Source organism: Passer domesticus, chromosome 17, assembly GCF_036417665.1.
Source record: "Passer domesticus isolate bPasDom1 chromosome 17, bPasDom1.hap1, whole genome shotgun sequence".
NCBI lineage: Eukaryota > Metazoa > Chordata > Aves > Passeriformes > Passeridae > Passer > Passer domesticus.
Window position 1 is genome coordinate 3,585,662 of NC_087490.1, and position 11,749 is coordinate 3,597,410.

The window sequence follows — 11,749 nt, forward strand, 5'->3', positions numbered from 1 at the left end:
CTGTGGCTCCAGGCTGGATGCTTGGCATGTTTCTCAGGTGTTTGTTTACTTGGCTGAGGGAGGCTGAGCCAGGATGGTAAGTGTGTGAGATGAGCAGGAGCCAGGTTGTCTGTTGTCACCTGGAGTGGACGTGTTAGACAATGCCAAGGGCATCAAATATGATCTGTCTGCTTATGATGATACTGGAATTGTAAGGGCTCCTTCCATCCACCTGGGCCTGGGGTGGAGCTGGGTGTCCTGGGGGCCTGAGAGTAGGAGCCTCTCCCCCTCCTGACTGGGGTTGTGGGGTCTCCATGGGCAAAGCTTCTCCATGGCTGCCTGTGCCAGGGCAGCGCTCTGCCCTCTCCAGTGACTGTTCAGGAGGAGGCAGCAATGCAGATTCTTCCTGGGGCGAGGCAAGGGAGTAATCCTGTGGAGTTTGGGGCGTGCAGGGCTTGCTGCTCAGGGAGCGGCTGCCTCACATGGAGGAGGAGGAGGGCCAGGGCAGCTGCTGGCCGGAGACTGCTGCCACCTCCCCTGAGCACTTGCACGTCCAGTTTCATAATCGGATTAAGGCAGTGGTATTAGAGGAGGGATGGGTCAGTGGGACAGGTTTACACTGGGGCTTACACGAAGGGGATTGAAGTGTATTTTTTAACCCTGCTCGGGCTGACCTGCAGAGTGGATGTGGCTCTGCAAGGCAACACCCGCGGGAAGATGGGGGGAAAAGTGGCACCAGGCGGTGATGTGCTGGGGAGGAGAGCAGCCCCAGGCCGGCTGGGGGATGGGATCCGGCCGCCCCTCCCCCCGGGAAGGCAGCCCTGCTCAGGCCTTGCAGTAAATTTGCTCTAATTACAGCCTCCAGCAGTGGGAAACCTCACTTAGAGGAAAGGCTCCTCATGGGGTGGGGGTGGGGGCGCTTCCCAGCTTTCCCAGGCAGGCTCTGTTGTCTGAGGCCTCCGCTTCCCCCACCGCTGGGAGGCCCCTTATTCCTCTCCCCTCTCCAGCTTTGCTTCTCTGCCCCCCTTTGATTCTCCTCTCCTTTGAGGCCGGGATTTGGGAACAATGCCCTCCCTGCTCCTTGGCCCCCGGCTGGAGCTGCAGGCAAACAATCGGGGTTGCTTTGCTGCCAGGGGCTGGGCCGAGGGGGCTCAGCACAGCAGCACCTGCCCCGGGCTGGTGGGGGGACCAGGACCATGCTGGCTGTGGCTTGAGGAAGTGCCTGGTGTGATAGCTTATGTGTACTGCATACATGTGCACACCCTGCTTCCTTCTTGGGGACAGGATGTCTCATCTTGATCCCCTCAGGTTTGGGAAAGCCAGGGAAGCTCTGAACAATTTTGTTGGAGGATGCTTGTTGCAGCAATAATAGTCTGAGTGCAGCCATTCTCTTCGCAGGTGGATGATGCCATGCTGATGTTTGACAAGACAACCAACCGACACCGAGGTGAGAGCTGTCTTCTGGCCCTGGGAGAGGTTACTGCAGAGGATTTGCATCCTGCCTTGCCTGGGGAGGGGTCGGTATCCCAGCAGCAGGAGACACGGGTCGCAGCTGCTCTCTATCTTGCCTGCAGTCGCCCCATTCTTTTGCATCTGCATCTTTTACCAGTGGCCCTCACAGCACAGAGAGCTTTTGTCCAGTGCGTTTCCTGTGCTGTAAACTCGTTGAGTTGCAGATATGTGAGAGGAGACGGCCCCCTCCTCTGCATGCTCACCTCCGTGGCTCCAGCCTGCAGTGTGTGTCTTACCTTGTCCCGAGTAATCTGAGCTCTGGGAAAGCTGACACGAGAGCCTGAAGAGTGCCTGCTTCTCGCCCCTTCCTCGGCCTGGAGCCCACTTGTGCTCCCAGGTCACCTTTTCTTACCCAAGTCCTGCTGGTGGAGTCTGGTTACAGGATGGGAGCAAGGCTGTACTATTTGTTCTATACCAACCCAGCCCATCCATGGGTGTCCCTGCCTTCCTGGTCAGTCCTCAGACTGACTGCCTGGTGGTGTGGCAGGGCTTGACACTTGCATCCAACTCAGAGATTTAATGGCAACAACTTGACCTGCAAACTTAGCTTCAGCCTCTTCCCAGTCAGGGTCAGGAACAGCCCTGTGCTGGCTGCTTTCCTGTGTGTTGTTTGAAGCACTTCCAAGCACTCCTGCCCCCAGAGCAGCGAGGGAACTCTCCCTTCTGCTCTTGCTGCACTCTGTGCCCTTCAGATTTTTACTTTTTTCTAAAGCCATTAAATCTACTCTGACTGCCAGGCCTCAGCAGTCCTAGGATGTTGTTCCAGCTTCATCTGGAAAGGGAAGAAGTGTTAACCCCTGTTCCTCCATGGGTGCCTGTCAGTCACTGGTCCAATTAGAGCTGTTGGGCATTTTGGGAGGCAGCAGGGAGAGCTGCCAGCCACTGTGTCAACAATCAGGGGCTCAGCCCAGGGCACACCAGACCTGGTGGGGGTCTGATGGGGCTCAGGACTGCTTTTGACATTTTTCTCCTGAATTCCTGAGCTCCTCTGCTTATGGGTGTTGAGGTGAGTGGTGTGAATCTACCTGGGCACAGACAGATGGAGGAGTTTATAGCCAGATGTTTCTGGCAGTGTGGAGAAAAGGTGGGGTTCTGGGCAGTGGATTCCCGTCTGCTTTTGAATGTTATTTCACAGTGCCATGGAATTGGCCAGCTCTGGAAAGCGGAAAGTTCTGCTTAATCCCAGCTTGCTTGCACAGCAAGCTTTAAGACATCCTCCCACCTGCCGCAGCTCTCCGGAAACGGTTGCAGTCAGCTTAGAGGAGTTCAGTCTGCCCACCCGAGCTGGGCTTTGCCAAAACTGTCAGCAAAGGGGTTGGTGAGAGAAAGGAGGTGCGAGCGTGGGCCAGGGGCCAGGAACACGCTGTCCTGTCTTACCCCAGATACAAACCTTACTTTGGTGAGACTCTGCAAATCACTGTGCCTGTATCTGCCTCGCTGTGTGCAGCTGCACTGCTGATCTGTGCCTGCTCACACAGGCTCTATGGCCAGTGCCTGCCAGGGGGCTGCAGGGTGTTCCTGCTGGTGGGGTGCGTCTAGTGAGGGTGGTGATGTCCAGGCAAGCAGCTGTTGGTTTCCCCACCGGTTCTTTGTGTGAGCATCTGCCCAGATCCTCCTCAGTGTTACCAGTCATGTGGTTTGCCTTGCAAATAGCAAAGTTTAAAAAAAACTCGAAAAACAACAAACCTGGGTTTGAGACCAATTGGGTTCAGAGCGGGTGGGAAGTACGGATGAGTAGGAGAGGAGAATCTGTAAGAGGACAGTCCTGTTCTTGTGCATAAAAGTAGAATTTGCTGGAGAGAGAAGCTGAGTGACAGCTGTTTTCGAAAGGGCTGATTGTACTCTCCTTTTCTCCTGCCAGTAAAGGGCTGTGAGTAGAGGGTTCAAACTGTGAGAGGTCTGACCTGATCAGGGAGTTTTGCTTTTTCTTCAGGGTTTGGGTTTGTCACATTTGAAAGTGAAGACATTGTGGAAAAAGTATGTGAAATCCACTTCCATGAGATCAACAACAAAATGGTGAGTGTCTGGGGCAGAACCTGGGGGAGCAGGGACAGAGGTGTGGGAGGGAGCTGGGCAGTGGTACAGAGGCAGGGTGTGAGGCACTTTGGTCCTGATGCATCTTCTCTGCAGTGGGGAATCAGATTGAGTCTTTTCCCAAAAATCACAGCACTCAGTCTGGGGAAGAAATTCACCTTATGGGGGTGAGCAAACAAAATACTGAGTTCTCAAGGAGGACAGCTAAACTAAAAAAGGAATTGTACTGTGCTTGGAGTTTTTGAAGTTACACAAAACCTTGTAGTGGCCTGGGAGGGAGCAGGTTTTACCTTTATTCAGAAATGAGGAAAATTAAGCTTTGAGCTCTGGTGCAGGATCAGGTAGAACATCAAGGGCAACACCACGAGGAGGAAGAGCAGTGTTGGAGCTCCCCATTGCCTGTGGTGGCTGCAGAGCAAGAGGGAAGGCTGGCACCGTGTGGGCTGGGCACAGTGATGCCAGAGAAGGGCAGCAGAGAGGGCTGACAGAGGTGGCTGGAGCTGGGACGTGCTGTCACGCAGGCAGCCCTGCCTGCCCTGCCTGTGCTCTGGCTGTGTCCTGGGCCAGTCTGTGATCCAGCCTGTGACAGGCGAGCCTGATCCTTCCTTTCCTGTGGCAGGTGGAGTGTAAAAAAGCTCAGCCGAAGGAGGTGATGTCCCCAACGGGCTCTGCACGAGGGCGGTCCCGAGTCATGCCTTACGGGATGGATGCCTTCATGCTGGGGATCGGCATGCTGGGTAAGCCCCGGCCAGCTCTGCTCCCCCGCTCCCGGCCGTGCCAGGCCGCAGCTTAGGGCTTTATTCCGGGGGCGGCCAAGGGCAGCGCTCCCCGTGCGGGGCCGCCGGGGCCTGTTCGCGATCGCAACTTGCCCTCTGGTGGCACCGGCAGAAACTGCAAACGTGCCACCGCTGCCCTGCGGCAGCCGGGCCGGTTCTGCCCCCCGGCAGCTCCCCCACGGTCCCGCAGTGCCCTGGCACGTGGGCAGCGATTCCTTCATGTGCAATAGGATGTAACTGCAGAGCTGAGTGTGGAGTAATCTGTACCCAGGCCTCTCATCCCACTCTTGTACAGGCTTTCTGATGAATTGGTTGATTAAAGAGCTGCTAAGCTTCCACTTGAAGCAGTGGTCTGTGTAGATGTCCCCACTGCCATTTAAAGACTGTTAAAATGCCCTTAAAGTTCTGGTTGAGTGTTGTCTTACTCTGTTCCCTCCCTCTCAGGTACAGTAAATACCTGGTATTGCAGGGAAAGCTATACATTTATCATGGGACTGTCTTTTAAGGAGCAGCTGGTGACAAGCAGGATGGGGTTTCATGTCTACCAATGCTCACAAGACAAAAGCATTCAGATAAAAAATAAAAAATTAAAACCAAAAGTAATTTGTAGCCCTATCTTCCAGGACCCCAAAACCTCATGCCTAGGTCTGAGAGTCAGCATGATCCTTGCAGTGTGGGTGCTGGTCCTGGCTTCTCTCTCTTCTCACTTTCCTTGGAGCCAGGACTGAGCTGACCCAAGAGCACTGTTTGCTCAGGATCATTGCTGCTGTTGCTGGACAGGGTGTACTCAGCCTGGCTCTCGGTGCTAAGCCTGCTCAGTAGCAGTTAGTCACTGAACAAAACCCCCAAAAGGGCATTTTTCCACCAATGTTTTCACTTGACTTATTGAAGGAAAATAAATCTCCAGCCTGTAGTTTTGGGTTTTGCCTTTTCTAAGCCATCTGAATTTTAAAACAGCAAGACTCAAACTGAGTCACTGGGAAATCCACGGACTCTTGTCTTGAGAGATCTCAAATCAAATACTCATCTGTGAGTCAAGGCCCTGCATTCTCACAGACTTGTTCCTATAGGTGGTCAGCTTCCTGGGGAAGAGCAGGACTTGTGCTCCTTCCTGCACCATGAAGAAATGTTCTTTGTATCTGCATTCACCACCCCTTCTAGTGCAAAAGTGACTCAGCCATTCAAATGCCCCCTCCTCCCTGATCTCCTGTCTGTAAATCCAGCTGATGCATCAGAAAGCCTTAGTCTGCAGAGCTGTGAGTTTGAGAAGGAAATCTCCGTGTCCTTACATGTTTGGAGCAGGGAAAAATTAAATGGGCCTGCTAAAACTCCTCTGCAGGCTCACACGTGTTGTGCTCTCTGCACAGCGCTCTCCTGGGGCTTCTGCTGTTACCCCTTTCTGCTGCCTAATGCCAAAGGATCTCCTGCTGCTGGTGAGCAGCCAGACCTTGCCAGCATGCAGTAACGGAGTCTTGTTCTCTTCCCCAGGTTATCCAGGCTTCCAAGCTGCCACCTACGCGAGTCGAAGTTACACTGGCATTGCACCTGGTTACACTTACCAGTTCCCTGGTGAGTGGAGACCCTGCTCTGTTCTTTGGTCTGCCTTCAGGTGATGGGAGCCCCTGGCATGATCTATATAACCCAGGCTCTGCCCCTTTCATCCTTTCCCCTGTTTGGTCTTTCTTTAAATTGGAGATGGATGTGGAAGGGGGATTGGAGAAGCCCTGGAATAGGTGGGAGCAGCTTGTCCTTCATTAGGATTATCCTCACACTGCAGTGGCAGGAAGAGCCCAAGGCTGCTCTGACATCCTTTCTGCTGGCCTCCTCCGTAGGGCTGCTGCTGTGACACAGAAGGGCCCTGCAGCTCTGCCTGTCTCACTGCCTTTGTGTGTGTCTGCCTCTCTTTACCAGAGTTGCCACCACTCTGAAAGTAGCACAGAATGTTGAGCCCCACGTGCCAGGGAACTCCTGGGCACATAAAAGGCAGGTGCCTGCAGCACTGCAGTTGTGTTCTGAACAGTGCCTGGACCACTCACAGCCTTCACAAAGCATCTGCTGGGCCAGGGGGCTGCAGATCCCCTGCAAACTGGGTGGTTTCTAACACTGCCATGTGCTGAGATCCTGGATTCAGCGATCAATGGCTGGAACCTGCTGTGCTGCAGCTGCTCAGAGCTGTGGGGCCTCCCCTCCTGCTCTCTGCCAGGCCGGGGAATGAGGCAGAGCACACTTAAGGGACACATTGTGCTATTACTATTGCTATTTTCTAGAGTTGTGGCAACTCTGAGCATCCCTGCCTTACTCCATCCCTCAGTATGATGGTTGATATATGAAATTTTGATATTAAGGGCTGGGAATGGAAAGTTTCCTCTTTGTCTGAGGTGAGCCCAGGCTGACTGGCTGAAAGTTGCTGTTGCCTCCTGGCTGTCTGGAAGCTCTCCATGAATCTAGCTGTAGTGGCTTCAAATCCCTCATTGTAAACCTGTGCCAGGCTGAGTGTGGTACATTCTGAGCACCCACTGGCCGTGCTGCTGAGGGGCTGAGAGGTCAGATTGGCCGGGTCACAGAGTGGTGCTCCAGGGCAGACCTGAGGCTACACAGTGAGCTTGAACTCGCCCTGCCCTGGCCACATTTATTCCAATAATAAATGGATCCTTTCAGCCTTCAGGGCAGGAGTCCAGCACCTTTCAGCACCAGTTATAAATCAGTTTAAAGAAGACACTGCCTGGTTGCAGTCTGGTTGCAGACTGCTCCCCCAGCAGACCCCGGCTGCTGTGTCTCTGGGGGTCTCCCTCAGGCATTTGATGAGTTCCTAAGCTGTCTTGCATTTCGTTTTTAGAGTTCCGTGTAGAGCGGACCCCTCTCCCGAGTGCCCCCGTCCTCCCTGAGCTCACAGGTCAGTCCCACTCATTTCCTAAACTCACAAGCTGGAAGGGGAGAAGGGGGCTTTGTGCTGTTTCAGTGGTGTTGCTGCTCCACAGCCTGGCGCAGTTAGACTGGAAATGTGCCTTATTTCCTCTTTCATCTGGATAAGCTCCATCCAAAGCTGGGAATGGAAAGATGGAGAGGCAATCAGAGCCATGTGTACTGCCTCTGAAGAGGGCCATGCAGGTCCTTTCCTGCTCCTTGCCTTGTTTTTAGCTCCTTGCCTCAGGATGTATGTAAACCAGATATGGAAGCTGCAGAGAACAGGGTGATTTCAACAGGTCTACAAATGGCTTTAACCTGAGCTGTTGTGAGGATGAAATTTGGAGTGTTGGGAGGAGGGAGAGGGTGTGGATGCACTCCTGGTTACTCTAATCCCGTTTCTCTGGGAAGGAGAGGCTGAAAGGAATGCTTTTCCTGCTCTGAGTGGTGCAGTTCCCCAACTACTCCCACGCAGACTTCCCAGGTAGGAGTGAGTGTGGTGGGACCTTGCAAAGTCCTGCAGTACTTGTAGGGAGCTGTGGAACAAAATGGGAGTAGAGGACTGTTCTCAGTTTCTTTCCTCAAAGTGCAAATGCCCTCCAGATCCCCAGGCCCTGGGGTGTGTGCAGTGTGTTCTCCCTGCGTGATGTTCCTTCTGTCTACTCTCCCTTCCATGGCCATGTTTTCCCCAGCTCTGTCCTGTCCATGATCTGTCATAGAAAATCAGCTTTGTGTAGCACCCTGCTCCCCGTGTGCCATTTGATTTCCATAGTGTTCCTCCTTCCCAGTGCTTCCTTGCCCCCACCTGTTTCAGGGTTTGAATCTCTCTGCAAAGGGGTATGGAAAACCTTCCTAGGAAGCTCTTCTGGAATTAGCAGTACCAACAGGCTTGAAAGGGAGTTTCTGTGGCACAAAACTATGTTAATCCTCAGGGACTCTGTTTGTGAGGATGCTGAGGTTGGCAGCCACCAATGAACAAATTTCCCTGAGGGAGGTAGAGGAAAACTAAATCCCATTTCCCTCATAACAAAACCCTTCCCTGACACCATGTGTGCAGCTGCATAAGCGCCTTTGAGCCTTCTGCTTGGCAAGCAAAGCAGATGTGTGTCCAGTTGTTTATTTACATGTGTGTTTTTCTGTAAAAGCCATCACATTTGTAGAGGAACGTTGGTGACTTGGTAGAATAGTTTTTCCCTTCATGTCCACCCCTGGCTCTCCTTTGCCTTTTCCTAGCAGAGGTGACTCACTCGGGGCCTGGCTGTCACTGGTGGCCGGGGTGCACCAGGGCTCTGCACAACAAGAAGTTATTAATGCTGCTGTCCTGGCTGGGTGCCACTTTAGCTTACAGTCCTGAGTGTCTTGCTGAAGCACCAGCTGGGGATCGTGGCATTCTTCCCTCCCCATCCGCTTGCCTCCTGTTAAGCAGGCGCTGCGCTTGGCTGGGCCGCGGCTGCGGCTCCTGGGTACGGGCTGGAGCTGGAGCTGGCCCTGGCCCTGGCCTGGCGAGGGCAGAGCCCAGCGAGCCCTGCCTCCAGGGCCCTTGTGCCCTCGAGTGGCTGCAGCACACACGGGCTGTGCTTCACAGCTCTGCCAGGGCAGCCGAGAGGAGGGGATGGTGCAGGCAGGGATGCACACACAGGTGCTTTGTCACCGCAGCACAAACCTGGTGTCTCAGCAGATAACACTGCAAAGGCAAGGAGGATTTTTCTTGGAAAAAGAGCTGGAGCTTTTGAGATGACCTTGCCTCCTTTCTCAGTAAAACCACATTCACTCATGTGTAGGGGACTTGCAGGAGTATGGCTGCCAGCAGCCTTTCTTTCCCAGAACAGCATCTTTGGGGGTGATGTGAAGCAGCAGCATGCCTGCATTGGCCCAGGGCCTGTAATGAGCGGCTAACCCAGATAGAAGCCTCGTGTGACGTTTGCTTGAAACAGGCTGGTGCCTGCTACTAAATATTCCCTCCTAAGCCAGTCTGGGTTTCAGCCTTTACGCGATTGATTTGTTCTGACCTCTTTTTATGGTGCTCTAAACAGAATCACAGTGAATTTCACATTCAAGCATGAAATGCTGACCCAGTCATTTTAAGGGCAAAGAGAAACATACTGGCTAGATGCCTCCTGCCCCGAGGGCTGAGTGCCTGTGGCAGTAGAGTTGGGAATTAGAACTGCTACATATAAATTAAGACTTACTGTTTTAATTAAGCCATTTCTAGTTCCTGCTCCCTAGGTACATGTTTCCTGCTTTTCAACAATGACGTTTTGAGCAATCAGGAGCAAAACTCAGTGTGAGGATGGTGTGTCTTGAGCAAAGAAACAGGGAGAAAGAAGCTATTAAACTGTTATTCAAGAATATTAACAAGAGACACAGGAGGGGCTGAGCCTCAGGACGTTAAGCTTCAGCTGCTGTCCCTGAGCTGCTGCCATTCTCCACATTTACTGCCAAAATCTGGATCTGTAGCTTCAGATTAACTGCATCTTGCAAGCTTAGTAGTGACAGGATACATCTGAAATTGCCCACTTCTCATTCAGCTCTTCCACACCACGCCTTTAGCTGCTCTGGGATGTGGGCTTGACAGGGCATGGCTCGTGCATTCCCCTGGACACTGGCTGTGCAAAAGATCACTTTTGATGAATTCAGGGCTATGCACTACCCTGTTGTCATCCTTTAACGTCCTCTGTGGTGCACAAAGCCAATACATATGTGTGAGCCCAGTATTTTGCAGCCGGAAATGCAGGCTCCCTTTGAGGAGTTTCCCATGTAGCCACAGTGCTCCTGAGATGCCTGTTCCTTCTTTTGCAGCAATCCCCCTCACTGCGTATGGCCCGATGGCGGCAGCAGCGGCTGCGGCGGCCGTGGTGCGAGGGACAGGTAACTCCACTTTCCTCCCCAGCACGGGCCCCGTCACGGAGCTTTGCCAAGGGGCTGCGGGAGGGGGGTGGGACGGGGTTGCATTTTTGGGATCTTCACCATGTAGTTCTGCTGCCTGCTGTAGGTTCCACCCCCAGTCGCACCGGTGGGTTTCTGGGCACCACCAGTCCCGGGCCGATGGCAGAGCTTTATGGAGCCGCCAACCAGGACTCAGGGGTCAGCAGTTACATCAGCGCTGCCAGTCCAGCCCCCAGCACCGGCTTTGGACACAGCCTAGGGGTGAGTGCTCCCTGCGCCCTCTCTGGAGGGAGGGACATGGGCAGTGGGCTGTGTCTCCACGTGCTGAGGGAGGTGAGCAGCCCCCTCAGCCCACACTCTGTTTCTGGTTATGAAATACCACACACTGCAGCATTGGCTGTGCCACTGCTGAGCCCCAGACCGAGATGGATAGTGCAGAGCCCACATGCTTGGTTTCTGTTGGCTCTCTCGGATCACCACTCAAGGTCCTGATCTCCAGTCCTTTCCCTGATCTAGCTCAGGCTTTCCAAGAGCCCATCTTGGCCCTGACACAGCGTTCTGCAGGGTGATGTGATCTTTAGACCTGGCACCTCCAGCTGAAAACATTTATTCTGTGCCATGACTGAATTTGTTGTGTTAGCAATTCTTCTTCACTGTTCTTTTGTTTAAGAGTGGGGTTTTAACTCTTTCTTCACAGGGTCCCTTGATTGCAACAGCTTTTACCAATGGGTATCACTGAAGCTGGGGACCAAGGAGGCAGGAGGTAAGACAGCTTTGAACAGGAGCAGGTAATGAGAGAGAGGAGTGAGGTTCTGAGCTGGTCCCTGTGCTTGGGCTCTCAGCTGAAGCTGTGCATGTTGCTGTGAGGCTCCGTGGCCTGGCCCAGCCTGTGGGAGAATTCCTGTGGCCAGCCTGGGCTCTCCTGAACCAGGAAGCGTGGCAGGTTGGGTTCCTATGGAATGCTCTCCAGGCTGGGAGTGGAGAGTGTCTTAGTGTCTGGCAGAAAGAGAAAGAAAATGAAGCACTGACAAAAAAAGAAAACATCTGCAGGGTTGACTAGAGTCACAACCCAGTGGTGATCTGAGAGACAAGCTTGGCTCCTCTGTGGGGCTGGGGAAGCCTCCACCACGCAGCTGGTTTGTTCTCACTGCTGCTGAGACCAGTCTCTGGGGAGTGAAGTTTTTAATCTCCTGCCTGGGAGAAGGGCAGAAGGACAATCTGATCAGTTCTGGTATTGGTCCTTGGATGGGCTGGGAGGGAACTGGGGAATAGTTTTTGTTTGCTTTGCAAATGTGACTGAAGTTAGTTGGCTTAAAATTTAAAATTTAAAAAAACCCAGCTTTTCAAAAAGGAGGGCAAAAACTGGAGGGAGCAGTGTCCACAGACAGGAGCCCATGGCAGCCTGGCAGGGCTGGACTGAGCTGAGTGCTGGGGAAATGGCTGGACTGTGCTGTGTCCCAGCCCTTGCAGGGACCAGGCCACGTGGTGTATGGGACTTGTTTCCCAGGCCTGCACATTGCCATTGAAGATGGAAACATGTCTGCCATGCCCTGTCCCTGTGCCAGCCATGTGCAGAGCAAGGCTGTGTTGGGGCAAAGTTTGGCTATGGAGTGTTTCTGTCAGATCACACCAGAAGGAAACCCCAGGAGAAAAGCTGT

The 11,749-nt window shown here is 53.4% G+C and overlaps 1 protein-coding gene across 12 annotated transcripts in view; it reads left to right on the forward strand.

The window, feature by feature from the left end:
- The window catches only part of MSI1 (musashi RNA binding protein 1), a 74,029-nt gene that overhangs the window by 59,964 nt on the left and 2,316 nt on the right, over positions 1–11,749 (forward strand). For 9 of the 12 annotated variants that reach the window (XM_064392336.1, XM_064392332.1, XM_064392333.1 and 6 more), the window contains 8 exons: positions 1,378–1,426; positions 3,425–3,507; positions 4,145–4,262; positions 5,790–5,870; positions 7,138–7,194; positions 10,005–10,073; positions 10,180–10,352; positions 10,789–10,854. In XM_064392336.1, the coding sequence (XP_064248406.1) occupies positions 1,378–1,426; positions 3,425–3,507; positions 4,145–4,262; positions 5,790–5,870; positions 7,138–7,194; positions 10,005–10,073; positions 10,180–10,352; positions 10,789–10,830 (672 nt within the window). In that variant the 3' untranslated portion in view covers positions 10,831–10,854. The remainder of the gene's footprint in view (positions 1–1,377; positions 1,427–3,424; positions 3,508–4,144; positions 4,263–5,789; positions 5,871–7,137; positions 7,195–10,004; positions 10,074–10,179; positions 10,353–10,788; positions 10,855–11,749) is intronic. The other 3 variants (XM_064392328.1, XM_064392329.1, XM_064392330.1) reach the window with 3 other exon arrangements.